Source organism: Ranitomeya imitator, chromosome 3 (assembly GCF_032444005.1).
Source record: "Ranitomeya imitator isolate aRanImi1 chromosome 3, aRanImi1.pri, whole genome shotgun sequence".
NCBI lineage: Eukaryota > Metazoa > Chordata > Amphibia > Anura > Dendrobatidae > Ranitomeya > Ranitomeya imitator.
In genome coordinates this window covers 499,523,516-499,542,493 of record NC_091284.1, presented here as the reverse complement: position 1 = coordinate 499,542,493, position 18,978 = coordinate 499,523,516, and the positions used below count along the sequence as shown (strand labels likewise).

Below are 18,978 nucleotides of genomic sequence, written 5' to 3'. Positions count from 1 at the left end.
CTTTCCCCAGTGATTCTAAGCCTGGATGGTCGCATCTTGGCACCATCCAGGTTGAAAACTGTTTATCCCCAGACATGGATAATGGCATGGGACAGAATAATGGACAGGTGAGGGATATGGTTGTTTTTTATTTTTATTTTTTACAGGAGACGTTTGCTTCATTAGAATGGGCATTAGGTGAGTATAGTTGTGTTTGTTTCTTTGTTTTAAATAAAAAAGCAAAAGTGTGTTTTTTTATTTAAAAGAAGACTTCATTTTGTCTGTGTGTTAACAGTATTTACAATTCTACTATAGGATTAGTAATGGATAGGTGTTTTATAGACGCCTCTCAATAACTAAGCTTAATGTCACGGGATAATATAAAGATTACATCAACCCCACAAATAAGAACCACATTTGCAACTGCCACAGAGCAAGTGGGAAGATCCGGGCAAAGCACCAGAAATGGCACATCTAATAGATACAGATACAAAGGTGACATCAACCTCATGAATATGAACCCCACTTGCCACCACAAGAGGGCAAGTGAGAAGAGCCAGGAAAAACACTAGAATTTGCGCATCTAATTGATGTGCCTTTTCTGGGGCTGCTGCAGGCTGCTATTTTTAGGCTGGGGGGCAATATCCATGGCCATTTACCAGTCTGAGAATACACTGTGAAGCTGTCAGTTTTGCCTGGCTGGGTACCAAAAATACAGGGGAACCCATGCCTTTTTTTTACTTTTTTTAGACCACAGGTGTCTGCTGATGAATAATCCTATCAGCTGCCTGCTCTTGCTGTTATTAGCACAGCAGGAGTAGGCTGATGTGAGCAGTAGTCTCATTAGCCGATAATAGTGACCGAAGGTAAACATTTTACCTCCATTCACCGCTGAAGGGTAACGCTGTCATTTGACAGCGTGTGAGCTGGGTCTCTTTTATCTGCAATAATGATTTTATCGCTGATCAGAGGCAGTGATGCTGTCATGCACTTGACAGTGTTGCAAACACTGGATGAATAGGTCCCCCATTCAAGTGAATGGGGTCCGAGTAAGTGGACTGTTCTGGTACCTGAACCAAACTTTTTTTAACTGTTTGGCCGAACCCGCAGGACCCAAACATCCAGGGGTTGCCCATCACGAATTGCAGGCTGACAGAATGTAAAGATGGGGAATTTGTTTTTTCCCATCTTCTTCACATCTGAAAAAATGTGATCACTCTGTGATCCCACTCTGATCAAACTCTGATCAGAGTTTGATCAGAGTGTAATTAGCATAATTGGTTGATTCTCTCGGATGAAAAAAAAATATGACCCTAGCCTTACTCTGTGTGCTATAAAATATTTTTCTTGTATTATGCATTTGCCTTTTGAGCTGCTTTTGTTTTTATATAATATATCAGGAAAGTGTTTTATTATAGTTTTGTATTAATATTTTTGGCTGTATGGTGAATTGGTGATTTTGTTACCTGTTGGCTGTTTCTCTACTGCAGCAATTTGCATTGATGTATTGGATTATGTAAATGCTTAGATACTGCAACCACCTTAACACGCCGTCACAAAAAGGTAGCACCAGAGTATTTTAATATTCATGCTATGCTTAAATATGGCCAAAAGAAGTAGTAAAATCATATAATGTATTAGGCCTGGAATCTTTTGTTGTAAACTCTATTTTTGTCATTTTAAATAGGACATGTAATTAGATTTCTGTCCACTATTGGTTTGTGTGTTTTCTCCCAAGCGCTATATATTAATAGGGATGACACATTTAATTTTAAAATAAAAAATAAACAGCATTGCCTGTTTAGTTGAAGATTCTGCTGTGCTTGTTCTTCTGTCTGCATGTTATTCCATTTGGGCAATTTACTGATGATGAGCCTCTGCAGTGCTTGCATGGTATATTTTTTAATTATGACCCTAATTACCATAATTTGTTCTCCTTAAACCTGTTACTGTAAGTTAATCTCCATTGGAGAAGAGATAGACATTAGAATAAATGCACTCTAGGAGGAATAGTGATACATTTTCTCCATTAGCAAGCAAGCAATTAAAAAATAAAACTAAGACAGGCGATGTGTGAGTGTTTTTGTTAACTATGTTGGCAGATTTAAAACAGTGTTAAATGGGTTTTCTTATTACCATCAAAGCCCTTAATGACGTACCTTTAAAAAAAATTAAACTACAGATGAATAACTTAATTTAGAAATATTTTGCCTTTTGAGAATTTATTTTACTCACTTTAATAGCACCATAATTCCACAGCGCTTTACAGATATCGGTATTATTGTCCCCATTGGGGCTCTCAATCTAAATTCCCAATCTGTTTTTCTTTGAAGTGTGAGAAAAAACCAGAGGAAACCCATGCAAACATGGAGAGAACATGCAAACTCTTTGCAGATGGTGCCCTTGGTGAGATATGAACCCAGGAACCCAACACTGTGTGGCTACCATGCTACCCACACCCAATTTAGTCTTGGTTAAATACCGTATGCTCATGTCAAGTTTCTGAAGAATTGCTTGTAGAAAATGCCGTCCAGCTTTGAGTCAAGCGTGCTAAGTTTCCACTACACCTTTCCTTCATGAGCAACTCTCTCATGCAATTTGTGTGTACTCTGCTCCTCATAAAATTAATTCTATTGGTTCTCTATTAGGCCCATAAGAATTTATGGGTTAGCAATGTATGCACAATTCAAACTAGTTGTCTGCAGATTTTTATGCGCATCATTGACATTAAAGAGGTGGTCTGATGTCCAATTTTCATGCTAAATCCCTATCCATTTAGTGCCATATTCTAAACTGTTTTCTCATAGTTTATTATTTTCTAACTATGCTATCTACTTGCTTTTCTTCTTTCCCTTAATTTTTAGGATGCTTTGTTTGAGAATGGAATACTCAAGGAAGAGTCATCAGGGGACTGAGGGTGTGGTCACTGTTGCAACCCCTGCCCCTGTCATGAAATGAAGAGTCCCAGTGTAATGTGCACAATGACAGCGCGCTCACTTGCCAGCTCAGATCAGCAGTAATGAGCCGGAACCAGAGTGCATTAACACAATACTCAGTGTGCAGAAAACAATGTTGTCACTTGTGGGACGGCTCTGGTCTCTGCACACAGGTTATTCTGAAACATGCTCTGTTGCAAGCTCGTTACTGCTGTTCTGAGCTGGCAGCAGAGAGTGTGCTGTCATTGTACACATTGCATAGTTCACATTGTATTGAGACTAGACCAGCCCTTGAAATGAGCATCACTGATGACACTGCATTTCAGGAAGGGGCAGATGTTGCTGCAGTAACTTCAGCCTATACCTCCTGATGATGCTTTGCTTAAATATCAAAAAAATAATTAAAAAATAAAAACAGTTAGCTAGTGTAGTTAGGGAAGGATAAAAAAAACTTTAATTCAAGACAACAGAAAATAGTTTAGATTACGGCACAAACTAGATAGAGATTGAGGATGAAAATTAGTTTGGACTTTAGACCACCTCTTTAGTTGTCCACCTAGAACTTAATCTGAAGATGAGCATGCACACTAACTGCTTGTTATTGCACATGCTCAGGTCTCCATATACTTTTATGCTCTCAATTAATTTCAATGCAATGTTTTCATGAAGGAAAAATGTAGTATAAATTTCAAAGAGGCTTTACAAATATTATCTGTATAACATTAACAAAAAAGGAATATGAAAATTAGGCCTCTTGCTTTTTAGCAAGTGGTATACCCTTGATGGGTGAGGACAGATTGTAAATAAGATTATTTATCATCAAACTTCTTAAAAATGTGTTAAATTATGGAATTTCATTAGTTGGAGATTAAACATCTTATCCATATGAGCTTTAGCTAAAGAAAGTACTTTGTACATTGTACAAACTTCCAGAAAATTTCATCTGCTATCATAGTAGCACATTTCTTACAATGTAATGTGTAATGTTAGTTAATGCAAGTTGCATGTCACAATGTTTCCACAATCCTTTGTAGAATTGAAATTTTATACATCACTTCACTCATATTACATACGGTATTACTGTGAGCCACAGTAGACTGTCTTTGTACACCACTTTAAAGTTCACATTTTAACCCCTCACATTTAGCATTTAGCATAGCTTTTCACAGAGTTTTGTTGGTATATTTTATTACACTGTACATTAGTTGGTAAATAACATATTGATTTTATGGATAATGTCAAGAGATGAGCAGAATGATCCATATAGGATCAACTTTGAGTTGAATTTCTTCAAATTCACAGGTTTTAACACTTTTTGATTCAGGAGGATTAGAAAAAAATGCTCATTTCTCACCCACTGCTTAAGACTCTGAAAATGGGCTAATAACATTAGATGTGGCTGCAAGGGTTTTCCCTTAATGTCCTACAGCAATAACATCAAATGGTCTAGAGCAGCCAATCAGGGGCACTAGCTCAGAAAATGTATAAAATGGGGGCCGATCAAGCAACACCATTTTAGGATTTTTCAGGCTAGGAATAGGCAGTTAGAATGCACAGCTTACTTTAAATAGGGATAGAAAAAGGCCTAATCCAATTGTGGTATGCTACTGCAGTGCGGAAAAAGGTTGAAAATGTGAGGGATAGACCTCTGTCTGTTAATAATAATCCATAGATTTAAATGATAGAGTGATATTGTACCTGAACAGTCAATGTGACTGTGAATGGATTGATCCGTGATATGCTGTGGTAAAAGCAGCTTAATAACTTTTTTTTAGTCTTAACACACTGCTGAGATGGCAGTTAAATACTGCTCTATTCTAATTTTGCTACTAAATCAAAATTCTGAAACCAAGGCTTGTGTGTCACACTTCATACTTTTAATTTTTAAAGATAAATCTCCATAATCTAGAAATGTAGAGACAACTGTTTACCTCACAAAGTGTGCATGTTGTAAAACAAAATATATATTTTTTCACACCTACTTGTTGTAAAAGAACAATATTAGACCTGTGAATGTCACCAGAATACAGATGTTGTATACTCGTTACTCGAGATGTCCCAAGCATGCTCGGGTGATCTCCGAGTATTTGGATGTGCTCGGAGATTTAGTTTCTGTCACCGTAGCTGCATGATTTGCGGCTGCTAGCCAGCCTGAGTACATGTGAGGGTTGCCTGTTTGTTAGAAAATCCCCACATGTATTCAAGCTGTCTAGCAGCCGCAAATCACACAGATACAGAAACTAAATCTCCAAGCACATCCAAATACTCGGAGATCACCTGAGCATGCTCGGGAAATCTCAAGTAATGCACAGTCTGTGTGGTCCTCAGTCGGCACACGGGCGGCACACGGCTGCCGCACGTGTGCCACACTGATGTTCAGCGTAAGCACACGGACACGGATAATTCCGGTACCGATGTTTCCGGTACCGGAATTATCTGGACGTGTGAGACTGGCCTTAGGAGATAGCAGAGTGGTATACACTTATTTTCAAGGCAATTTGAGGTTTTAGGACCAATCTATATTTCTATAACCAAAAAGTATTTGGTGGAATAAGTGAGATGTACCTAAATATCATGAGATAACCTAAAAGAAAAATTATGCTTCAAAATATCTCACAAACAAACATATAAACTTTATTAAGTATAAAATATAACAGATTTTATTAAAAAACAGAGTAGCTCAATGGAGGGCTAACAACAAACCTCTCAAGGCTTTAAGCAGTATATAGTTGGTATGCCCACGTATCTATTGTAGCAAATTTCCTAATGGCCAATATATACTTTAGATAGAAGAGAATAGGATAAAAACCTACAAAGTATTAATGTGGAGCCCCTTTAGGTGTGTACACTGTGCCCAAACATGCTTTTCACCCAGCAAATATAATCAAAAATCTAATTTTTGGGAAACATTTGTAAAAGCTGATGAGTTTAGGTTTGGAATATTCCACTCATCTCTAATAATCATGGATACTCTACAGAGGTAGAGATTTCTACCTCTGTCCAACCACATAGCACTATGGTCACTGTGTCTGCTTTTAGCTAAGTGATTGTATCATAGTAATATAATTATATTTAAATCTATCTGAGTACTATTATTCTTGAGATAGGTATAGAAACAACCTAACTTATAAAAATTTCCACCTATAACTAAAAACCCTAGAATGACAATTCATGAAACTAAAAATAATTTTCCAATTAGGAAAATAATAAAAGAATGAGTAATTTACCCAATAAAGAAAAAAGAACAAATGGGAACAAACAAATACTGTATATATGTCAATTGAGTAAATAATGTTTATTAATATATAAATGCAATTAATACATTATAGTAGGGAGAGGTCAGGCTAAAAGACATCGGGAAAAAAATGATCAATAGCAAGGACTCAAAATCAATGATTAGCAAAGAACAAGAGCAAGTTCTAACTAGTTGTGGGTCGCCACAAAGGTAAGTATTTGCGGCCTGAAGTAATCTGAGAAGTGAGGGACAGATGACTGACCTGGGAAAAATTGCACATAGGTTTGTGTTGCAAAGCTCTAAGAGATTATGACTTGTGAAGTTCAGCATTTATAAAGAAAATGGGGAAAATTTATGAAACGGTCTAAAAGAAAATCTATCTTGTTTGCCCAAAGCAACCAATCAAAGCACAACCTTCATTATTGCGAAGCTGTTTAAATGAAAACTAAGCTCTTATTGATAGATTTGGGCAACACAGACAGATTTTCCTTTAACAGTTTATATTAATTAGGCCCACAGTTTGATGTCTGATAGTCCGTGCCACACTATGGAGTAAAGGCCCCTTCACATTAAGCGACGCTGCAGCGATACCGACAACGATCCGGATCGCTGCAGTGTCGCTGTTTGGTCGCTGGAGAGCTGTCACACAGACCGCTCTCCAGCGACCAACGATGCCGGTAACCAGGGTAAACATCGGGTAACTAAGCGCAGGGCCGCGCTTAGTAACCCGATGTTTACCCTGGTTACCATCCTAAAAGTAAAAAAAAAAAACAGTACATACTTACCTAATGCTGTCTGTCCTCCAGCGCTGTGCTCTGCACTCCTCCTGTATTGTCTGTGTGAGCACAGCGGCCGGAAAGCAGAGCGGTGACGTCACCGCTCTGCTTTCCGGCTGACCGACGCTCACAGCCAGTACAGGAGGAGTGCAGAGCACAGCGCTGGAGGACAGACAGCGTTAGGTAAGTATGTACTGTTGTTTTTTTTTACTTTTAGGATGGTAACCAGGGTAAACATCGGGTTACTTAGCGCGGCCCTGCGCTTAGTTACCCGATGTTTACCCTGGTTACCAGTGAAGACATCGCTGGATCGGTGTCACACACGCCGATCCAGCGATGTCCACGGGAGATCCAGCGACGAAATAAAGTTCTGGACTTTCTTCAGCGACCAACGATCTCCCAGCAGGGACCTGATCGTTGGTCGCTGTCACACATAACGATTTTATTAACGATATCGTTGCTACGTCACAAAAAGCAACGATATCGTTAACAATATCGTTATGTGTGAAGGTACCTTAAATCACAGTGTGAAAGCTGACCGCAATTGTTCACATTCCAACTAGTGGGACCCTAACAAGTTTAGTCTTAGTTATATTGACAAATGCACAGTTAAACACCGTAAACACTGTTTGCAGGAAGACCAAGACTGTATCATGTTTTGCCTACTTATTTGTGAACATACTTTTCAGAGACACAGAAAGAAATTATATGCACCTTCTTTGAATTTTATAGGTATCAGGACTAGTGTTGAGCATTCCGATACCACAAGTATCGGGTATCGGCCGATATTTGCGGTATCGGAATTCCGATACCGAGTTCTGATATTTTTGTGATATCGGGAATCGGTATCGGGATTAAGATTAATGTGTAAAATAAAGAATAAAAATAAAAAATATTGATATACTTACCCTCTGACGCGCCCTGGTCGTCACCGCTGCAACCGCCTTGCTTTCGTTCCGAAGAATGAGCGCGTAAAGGACCTTCGATGACGTCGCGGCTTGTGATTGGTCGCTGAGCGGTCATGTGACCGCTCACGCGACCAATCACAAGCCGCGACGTCATCGAAGGTCATTAACGTGCTCATTCCTAAGAGCCCACCGCAGATCAGGTAAACGCTAGTGTGAAACTAGCCTAAGATGAGTATAATCACCTTTTTTATTTTAACCTTCAGATAGTCCTTTATGGTTCAGAGAAATGGTCAGTTGGTGGCCATCTTGCTGAATTTGCGCAAAAATGTACATTTTGGTGAGTGTGGATTTTTGTCAAATTTGAGTAGAATTCTATCCCACTTGAATAAATTCTCTCTTCTCTAATTATACACCAGAAACAAATACCATCATAAAAAACAGTAATTGTACTAAATAAAACTTCATAAAATGTATAAAACAAACACTTGTAATGGTAGAAAAACTCACAGACAAAAAAACAGAAAGCCGGGAGTGGGTACAGATTGTTGTCAGTATTTACAAGTGAGCAGCTGTACAAGTTACAGTGCAGCAAAGCTTATAGAAAACACAATTCATTTCCCTGGCTTCAAGAAGAGAAAATTAGAGAAAACAAAAATATCGTCTGTGGTATTTATAAGTCTGCTGCGAAAATTGGGATTTATAGTGCAATAGTCATCACATATTTCTCAATATTGTTAGAATCATAAGAATCAATAAAACTAACTATATTAAATATATAATAGGGGGAATAAAAAGGGAGGGAGGGAAAGATGCAGCAGATGTCGAAGTTTTGGTGCTAGGTAGAACAAAATATCTCGCAGAACAAATATCTCGCTGAGGATCTGTTTATACCAAGGAAGGTGACGGGCACAAGGGGGCATTCTTTGCGTCTGGAGGAGAGAAGGTTTTTCCACCAACATAGAAGAGGATTCTTTACTGTTAGGGCAGTGAGAATCTGGAATTGCTTGCCTGAGGAGGTGGTGATGGCGAACTCAGTCGAGGGGTTCAAGAGAGGCCTGGATGTCTTCCTGGAGCAGAACAATATTGTATCATACATTAGGTTCTGTAGAAGGACGTAGATCTGGGGATTAATTATGATGGAATATAGGCTGAACTGGATGGACAAATGTCTTTTTTCGGCCTTACTCACTATGTTACTATGTTACTATGTTACTATGTAATAAAGGGTTGTGTTTAATCAGTACAGGATTAAGGAAACTTTTACTAACCACCATAAGAAGTAGGAAGAAAGTGGACATTTATATCTTAATTGTCAGACCTGTAGATCCCCCGCTTTATTTGTGGTTAGCACTGACAATGGTGACTTTCTATTACATACTATTATAATGTTGGCCACAAGTGTTTTGGTATTGCTGGTGCTTATTTTCTATGACCCTGGGATTCGGGTGACCTTATAAGCTTGTGTAGAGATTTTTTGTAGCCTTAGGAAGTAGGCATGTTATTTTGATAATTAGAATTATTGGCCGTGATAATGCCTCAATGGATCCTGCCATATTATTTGATGTAACATGACTCATGTATCAAGTTGATGTATTAAGCTCATGTATTAGTTCATGTAATAGGTTAATTTAGAAACTTAAAGGGTTCTCCTGCGGATAGTTGATAACTTGCTGATCCGTTGGTATACCACCGCTGGAACTCACATCCGGATCGGGGAAGTTTTATACCCGTTACCAAGCGGTGCAGCATATCGGATGCCTGACCGCCGCTCAATTTATTCTCTATGTGGCTGCTGGAAAAGCTGGGTGCAGCACTAAGAAGACCCCTAGAGAATGAATAGAACAGCAGGCGCACATATGCACTGCCCCTCCATTCTATAACAGGGATAAACCTTCTCCATTCTGCCAATAAATGCAGACCCCCAGATCAACAAACTATTACCTATCCCATGGCTAGGTGATAACTTGTTTTCACTGGACAAGCCCTTTAAGAATATTACCTGAATGCAATAACAAGAGACACATTATATTTAATAAATAAACACAAAGGACGCTTTAGACAAAAATTACTTTTATGACATCTCTACACTCAAAATGGAATTGGAATTCAACTGCAATAATCTTGATGTGACTAAGCAAATAAAATGTCTTATGCAGTTCTAACATATATATATAGAATATCTGGGTTTTCAAACTGTTTCTGTATATTATTTAATGCCTAATTTGCAATGTTTTGTCACTACTGGGCAATGTTGCAGGCCAGAAATCCACAATACAACCCTTATGTAATTACCGCATCTAACCAGCAGATGGCAGTGGTTACATTACTTTTTCATACACGCTAAAGCGGTAATAAATTGCGTATGCTAGTATATGCTGCTGTCATGCTTTTCAACAATAGCTGCAATCAATACACAAAATTATGAATAATATAGAAAATAAGCAATGTTTCTTGTTTTATTACAACCAGCATTCCTTATAAACAACATTTCAGAATAGTTTCCAGCATCTCTGCACAGACTTTACTTCATAACCTTCAAGATAATGTAATTTACTTGAAATAAAGCATCCTGATATTCATATGAATGCTTGACTAATATAAGTCTCGTAGGACATGAATTTTCCTATCCTCCCTTTTCATCATATCTAATAACAGGACCACATATATTTCCTTATGCAGCAATTTTCCAAGGAACTTCATCAGTGGCAGATAAATGTTGATGTAGCAAATGATTTGGCCTTGAAGCTTCTCCGCGATTATTCCTCTGATGACACCAGGAAGGTGGAGCTGATGAAAGACAATTTTAACATGACCTGGACACGAATAAACAAAAGGTGCGGCATGTCTTCTTTGTAAATCAGATGTCAAATTATTGGATTCATGTTTTGTCACTTATCATTTATCATATTCACCAGGTTAGTAACATAGCACCTGAGAATGTCTTCTGGTTAAGAGTGGTAAATAATTTCCATTATATCATGTCTGTCTTTGGATTCTCTGTAGAGAAGTCAGGTTACATCTTCAATCTCTCGCATGCTTCCAAAACACTGCGTGACTATGACTTTTACTAGTATGATTCAAAAATTCAATTACATGTGAACTATGGAATGAAATAAAATCTTAAGACAAATGTGGGTGTCTGGATTATGGGGATCACGAAGATTGCCCAAATGTAACATTTTACCAGTTTTATTTTATGTTTTATTTTACTAATTGTGGATACAGTATATCCTTTAAGGGGAATCTGTTATCAGGATTTCCATCACAAACTATTTATATGCGCATGTAGTTCTTGGAAAGACAAGTCCAGCAATACCTTTACATGGCCAGTCCTCCAATACTGAGAAATCAGCCTTTGCATTGATATACAAATGAGGGTGAAGTGCTTTGGATGCACTCCTGAAGTCTCTGTCATTCCGCTTCTAATCTCCTCTCAGCATTTTCTTCTGCTTGATTGACAGCTTTTTTGTTTGAAGTCAAACTGCAGTAAGGCCGCCAGTCAAGCAGGTGAAGACAATAGTGATGAGCAAACGTGTTTGGATAAGGTGTTATCCGAGCTTGCTCTTCGGGGCGTGTTTGAGTCTCCGCGGCTACATGTCTCGCAGTTGTTCTATAGCCACAACACATGCAGGAATTTATGAAAATACAGAGAGTAGAACGGCACTAGAGAAGAACGTCTCCAAGCAGTCAGGATTATTAGCGGACAGCTGTGTATACAGGCGCCACAATCAGTATGGGAACCGGTGCTCTGCATAAATGTCCAACAAGAAATCCATCAACAGCAGAGAAGAAGAAAATATGCGGCACTCACCCCGGGATAACTGTGAAGATTGTGATCTTTATTGGAGAAAAATGCAAGTTACATCCATCAGGACATCAGGTATATACGAGCTCCTATGTATGTCCGAGCTCCTATACCGCACCCTCGTATACACCTGATGTCCTGATGGATGTAACTTGCATTTTTCTCCAATAAAGACCACAATCTTCACAGTTATCCCGGGGTGAGTGCCACATATTTTCTTCTTCTCTGCTGTACATGCAGGAATTTGCTGTATGTTAGACAATCCCTGCATGTGTTGCCGATGTCAAACAGCCACGAGATATGCAAGGGAGGGGACTCAACCATGTTTTTTGAGCAAGCTGAAGACACTTGGTTAGCACCCGAGCATGTTCGGATAAACCTTATTAAAGCATGTTCGTTCATCACTAGAAAGTAACAGTAGGGGAATAGAGCTGGAGTGACAGAGGCTTGGGAAGTGCTTCCACTCATCCAAAGTACTTCAGCCTCATTTGCCGATCAATTCAAACAATGATTTCTGGGTAACAGAGGAATGGACTGGCTAGCTAAAGGTATTGCTGGACTCAATTCTGCAAGAACTACATAAACATATAGTTTTGATATGAAAACCTCCTAACAGATTCCTTTTAAAGGGGATATCTGGGACTTTTAAAAAAATGCACCTATCAGTAACAGGCAGGTAGCTGCTGACTAGCAGCCTGCTGTGCCATCATGTGAACAGAGCAGCAGTTTCTTTTCCTGTTGACTTCTGATGTCATGCTGATTGACAGCTGGCTCTTCGCTGCTTAATTGGGGGAAGCTAGCTGTCAATCAGCATGACACCAGCAGTCCCACCCTGTCAACAGGAATAGAAACGGCTGCACTCTTAACAGGAAACAGCTGAATCTCTGGCAGGAGCAGTCAATGACCGTCGCCGGGTACTACAGGCAGGTAGTTTCTTCTGTTAGCAACTACATGCATGTTAGTGCTCAAACAAAAGTCCCTGATATCTCCTTTTTTAAATTGTCAACTTTGCCTGTTTCTTGTTGTAGCTAAAAGCTACTTGATCTTAGAAACAATCATATTCTTATCAACCTTTTCCCATTCTGCATGATAATGACCCCAGTATATCACTTTTATCCTTAGATGAATTGATCCCTGTCAATCAAAGAAAATAATAATGCATACTAATATGGAAATCTGTTTCCATTTCCTACCCCCCTTATTCAGGGTAGTTGACCTATGTGACAAACATTGACAACATATGCACTTATTACACTAATAACTACTGTAATGCAGATTTATGGTTGGATATAGGAAACATCTAGATTTACAGTATGCAAAATAGGTCTATGGATTTCCATTCTCTCCTTCATGCAGTACACATTTAGATAACAACACGAAATAACAGGGAAAACAGCTGCTATCACCCATGAAATGCTATTCAGACAAGACACTGTATGGAATACATTGCTATTTTGTCTGTGAATATAGATGAAATAAATATATTACACATGAAGTCCCTAGGACTAAAGCTAAGACTATCCAGTCTCTGGTGGCAGACAGCACTAGGAGAGGACTCCAACTACAATCTGATGCCTTACAGCTCTAGTGTGATCTTGTACATAGGGGATGGCTAATCTTCCGGGACCCATACATAATATTACATGTATCAGGTTTTCTTAATATGTCATGCAGAGTACTCCAACCGTTTATATCTACCGTACATACTTTGTAAATTATATAGCTCACCCTTAAATCATTACAGATGGGCTTTACCCTTTCTTAATAGGGCAATTTTGTTTTTGCACTCAAGTTTTTTACTTTTATTTTTCTAAGAGCCATAACATTTTATTTTTCCGTTGACATAGTCATATGACAGCTTGTTTTTGTGGAACGCGTTGTAGATTCACTTACCCATGGAATGCGCTTTAAAATAGGAAACCAAATGCAAGTACGGCGAAATTGTGAAAAAAAAAGATATTCTGCTATTGTTTTTTGAAGATTGTTTTTATAGCATTCAGTGTGTGGTACAAAATAAAAGAATGTCTGAGGATAGCTAGTTTTCAACCTGGACAGTGCTAAGATGCGAGCATCAAGGCTGAGAACCACTGATGAGTTGCTGTGAGAGCAGCATCAGTGACTGGCAATGACATCATCGCGGTTACCGCCAGTCAATAAGGCTGTGCTCCCAACTGGGTCATTCATCTGTAATTTTTATAAAAAAAAATCTGCACTCCAGGATGCCTCCTGTGTAATAGTACCGCTTAGCCATATGGCGAGACTCGGAAGGGATGGAGTCTCTCCATGTGGCTAAGCAGTAGTGTGCAGCTACATATGGGGTATTTCTACATTCAACAGAAATTGTGGGACAAATTTTAATGCCATTTTTACCCATTTCCCAGAGTGAAAATTTAAAATCTGGGGCTAAAACAACATTTTGGTGGTAAAAATGCAATTATATTTTTCTTAATTGCCCAATGATATAAAATTCTGTGACACACCTGTGATGTCACTGCACCTCTTGGTGAATTCATTGAGAGGTGCAGTTTGTAAAATGGTGTCTCTTATGGGAGGTTCTGCTGTTCTGGCACCTCAGGGGCTCTGCCAATGTGACATGTCACCCTCAAACCGGTCCAGCAAAATATGAAGTTCAATATGTTTCTTCTTCCCTTCTGAGGTTTGCACTGTGCCGCAAACATAGTTTTCGACCATATATGGGGTATTGGCCTACTCAGGAGAAATTGTACAACACATTTTGAGGTCCATTTTCTCCTGTTATCCATGTGAAAATAAAAAAAATTTGGCTAAAATTACATACTCTTTTGCTTCCTCCCCTGCCCAGGAGCTGTGGTATGATCAGACCATGTCCCTCTATGGTCAGATACAGCCATTACACAGTACACAGCCGGGGCACATTTATAAGATTGTCCCAGCACAGGAACATTTTTTCTAAACACATCGAATTGTGGAATTTATTACTATTCTAAGATCTATAATTTAAAATGTCCTTTGTCCATGGGAAAACTTGTTTAAGTGCTGCTGTTAGCGATTGACAGCAGCATTTTAGTGGTTATACAGTAGCCATTGATTTCATAGGTAGGTAGCACCTGTATAACACAGCTAGCACTTACTCTGCTTGGAATGGGCTCAGTTCTTTTGCAAGCTCCATAAACACACTCCTGACATCTGCTCTACATGTTGAAGTTAAGGTGGTTGAACAGGATTAAAATATCATGGCTATGTTTTTTCCAGAACACTGCCACACCTGTCCACGGGCTGTACCTTGTATTGCAGTTCCGCACCAATGAAGTGAACGTGGCTGAGCTGCAATACAACACCATACCTGTGATTAACAAGAGCACTGTGTTGGAAGTGAATGGCCACTATTTTGTAATGCTGTACAACTTCTTATTTCAACTTTCATAGTACAAAAATAATTTACTTTTAAAAGAATAAGTTCTCTGTAGTTTACCAGTTGAATCCATGTACGTATAAAATAGCCTTTCCTCAACTAGAAAAGAACGTCTTTGAGGTCACAGTCTGTTCATATAGAAATCATGCTGTGCATTTTGTTCCTTGTTACATAACAAAATAGCAAAAGGCCTTCTTCTTTTGATACACACTGACGTCTGATTTCCAAATTTTTGAAAATATATTTTTTTCTTTTTTTGACACATAGTTGTTAAGTTATGACTACTCCAATCGATGGCTTTATATTTTTTGTCCCATTTATTTTTAAATCTAGTATTTCCACAAATGTGCATAATAGGCAAAGCAATGTACATACACAATACACTGGGGAGCTTAATATTTTTATAACAAGCCTCAGTGTCATATTGTTAAACTCTGGCAAGTTTTCACCATATACTGCAGTAAACCAGATAAAGGGCACATTTTAGGCAGGCTATTCCCTTGCATCATTTTCTAATGATTTTCACAAAAATGTCAAAGTTAAATTGTCTCAAACTCTATGCCCTTTTGTGGATGATTCTGCACTGACATCATTAAATGAGTACTCTAGATATTAATATGGGCCAAAATTCTGAGACATATGAAAACCTCTGCACTTTCTGTACATTAGGCACAATATTTAAAATTCTGTCGCACTGTAGATTTCAGCAAAGTGCAAGGAAATAAAATTCATGGCTAACAATTTCCATAAAAAAACACTTAGCAGTTTGTTGCTCTAGAAGCACATGAGCAATGTTAACATTTAATGCTTTCTTAAGTTTTTTTCCCACATATTTCAAATAAAGAGCATCCAGGAAAGTGAATGTTGTGTTAGAAAGGAGCAATTATACTCTCATTCTGCAATGACAGAACTATTGGTAATATATTCTTAGAGAAAATGCAATACAATGATCTATATAAGGGCTCATATCCATCACCACGAAAAGACACTCTCGATTTCGGTCCAGAAAAGGGGAATGAGTGTCATGCAAGTGCCATGCGAATTTCATGCAAGTATAATCTGATTTTGAACACATTATATCACAGAACATAGAATGAAGGTGCCCAAAACAAACAAAAATTCACAGCAAAGAAACACCATATATGAATAGAATAATATACTCAATAAAATTTAACATTTAATAATACTCCTTATAATAAAAACACATACCACATACAACCTAAAACCAGTATAAGCTGTTTGACACAAAGATATAAGACAAAGATACAGAGTGCTCTCGATCCCTAGGGTCCCAACCGTCTGTCCCCCTCCCTGCCGCGGAGGCCGGCACCCTAAATATCCTGCGCAATGGCGCCCCTGCTCAACGCAGGCTATCCCCAAATCTCCCCAATAGGCCCTCACGTGCAAGAAAAATAGAAAAAAAGTCAAACAGCAGAACATACACTCATGAACTAATAGCTGATAATAATAAATCTATTGCACTTGCCCAGATACAAAAGTGCATATCATAACATACGTTTGGATGTTGCATAGGAATAATGAGCAACAAACCAGGGAAACCTATATCAGATCCCTAGTATGCCCCTGCCTGCCAGTGGGGGTTGGCACCCTAGAATCCTGCGCAAATGGTGCCCCCACTCAACGTAGTCTACCCCTGATAACACCCTAGGCTACTTGCAAGGGGAAAAAACAAAAAATACCATACAACATATGTGGATAGGGGCAAAAATAACACTTCAATCAGAGTAGAAATGATATACAATAAGGCCCAACACAACACACCAAACAGTATCGATAAATAGGAAAAATCCAAATGTTTAACTTTCAAATATAAAATCCTCTTTAAAGTATGAAAATCTCGACGCGTTTCCCTGAAATCAGTTCATCAGGAGACATACTTATGAGCATTAAGAGAACTTATCTGAGTGATGGTTCAGGAGGATAAAGATCACACTCTAAGCCATTAATGTGCGGTGGGGAACAGTGTCCATCCGATACCACAGCTCTAAATCAGCCATCCAAACGTATGTTATGATATGCACTTTTGTATCTGGGCAAGTGCAATAGATTTATTATTATCAGCTATTAGTTCATGAGTGTATGTTCTGCTGTTTGACTTTTTTTCTATTTTTCTTGCACGTGAGGGCCTATTGGGGAGATTTGGGGACAGCCTGCGTTGAGCGGGGGCGCCATTGCGCAGCATATTTAGAGAGAGCACTCTGTATCTTGGTCTTATATCTTTGTGTCAAACAGCTTATACTGGTTTTAGGTTGTATGTGGTATGTGTTTTTATTATAAGGAGTATTATTAAATGTTAAGTTTTATTGAGTATATTATTCTATTCATATATGGTGTTTCTTTGCTGTGAATTTCTGATTTTGAACACCTAGCATCCGATTTACACCCGACTTACATGCAAGTGAGAATGAGATTTTAACATAGAGCAATTCTCTGTGTCATTTACACAGTTTTCAAGGTAAATATTCTCCAAGATATTATGTATATATATATATGTATATATATATATACTAGATGGTGGCCCGATGCTAACGCATCGGGTATTCTAGAATATGTATGTAGTTTATGAAGATTTGAGAATAATGCTATGAATACACAGGATTCGGCTACCAGGCGCAACTAATCAGGGAAGCATGGTTCAAATTGGTGGCCGGACTGTGTCTGTTGCTAATTGTTTACGGCCCGCCAGGCATGACTAATCAGTGAAGCCAGGGTGAGCTCCAGGTTTTTGAGGGCTCCAGGCGAAAGAGTCTCACAGCCCACATAGCATATAACACAGCCCACATAGTATATAGCACAGCCATGTAGTATATAGCACAGCCACGTAGTATATAGCACAGCCACATAGTATATAGGACTGCCACATAGTATATAGCACAGCTACGTAGTATATAGCACAGCCACAAAGTATATTGCACAGCCATGTAGTATATTGCACAGCCAAGTAGTTTATAGCACAGCAGCCACGTAGTATATAGCACAGGCCACATAGTACAAAGCACAGCCCTCACAGTATATAACACAGGCCACATAATATATAACACAGCCATGTAGTATATAGCACAGCCCACATAGTATATAGCACAGCCACGTGGTATATAGCACAGCTCACGTAGTATATTGCACAGGGATGTAGTATATAGCAGAGCGACATAGTATATAACACAGCCCATGCAGTATATAACACAGCCCACGCAGTATATAACACAGCCCACGTAGTATATAGCAATGTGGGCACCATAGCCCTGTTAAAAAAAGAATTAAAATAAAAAATAGTTATATACTCACCTACCGGCGGCCCCCGGATCCAGCCCAGGCCTTTAGCGATGCTCCTCGCAACGCTCCTTTCCCAGTATTGTCTTGCGGTAATAACCTGTGATGATGAAGCGGTCTAGCAAGACCGCTACGTCATCTCCGGTCATTGCTGCAATGCATTCTTGGGACCAGAGCATCGCAAGAAGCGGGAAAGGCTGGTGCGGACGGCGGAAGGTGAAAATACAGTACAGATGAAAAGTTTGGATACACCTTCTCATCTAAAGATTTTTCTGTATTTTCATGACTATGAAAATTGTACATTCACACTGAAGGTATCAAAACTATGAATTAACACATGTGGAATTATATACTTAACAAAAAAGTGTGAAACAACTGAAATTATGTCTTATATTCTAGGTTCTTCAAAGTAGCCACCTTTTGCTTTGATGACTGCTTTGCACACTCTTGGCATTCTCTTGATGAGCTTCAAGAGGTAGTCATCTGGAATGGCCTTCCAACAGTCTTGAAGTAGTTGCTAGAGATGCTTAGCACTTGCTGGCCCTTTTGCCTTCACTCTCCGGTCCAGCTCACCCCAAACCATCTCGATTGGGTTCAAGTCTGGTGACTGTGGAGGTCAGGTCATCTGGGGTAGCACCCCATCACTCTCCTTCTTGG

General features: G+C 38.9%; 1 protein-coding gene across 2 annotated transcripts in view; it reads left to right on the top strand.

Moving 5' to 3' along the window:
* The window catches only part of DMD (dystrophin), a 4,179,683-nt gene that overhangs the window by 3,007,758 nt on the left and 1,152,947 nt on the right, over nt 1-18,978 (top strand). For both annotated transcript variants that reach the window (XM_069757653.1, XM_069757654.1), the window contains one exon: nt 10,514-10,668. In XM_069757653.1, the coding sequence (XP_069613754.1) occupies nt 10,514-10,668 (155 nt within the window). The remainder of the gene's footprint in view (nt 1-10,513; nt 10,669-18,978) is intronic.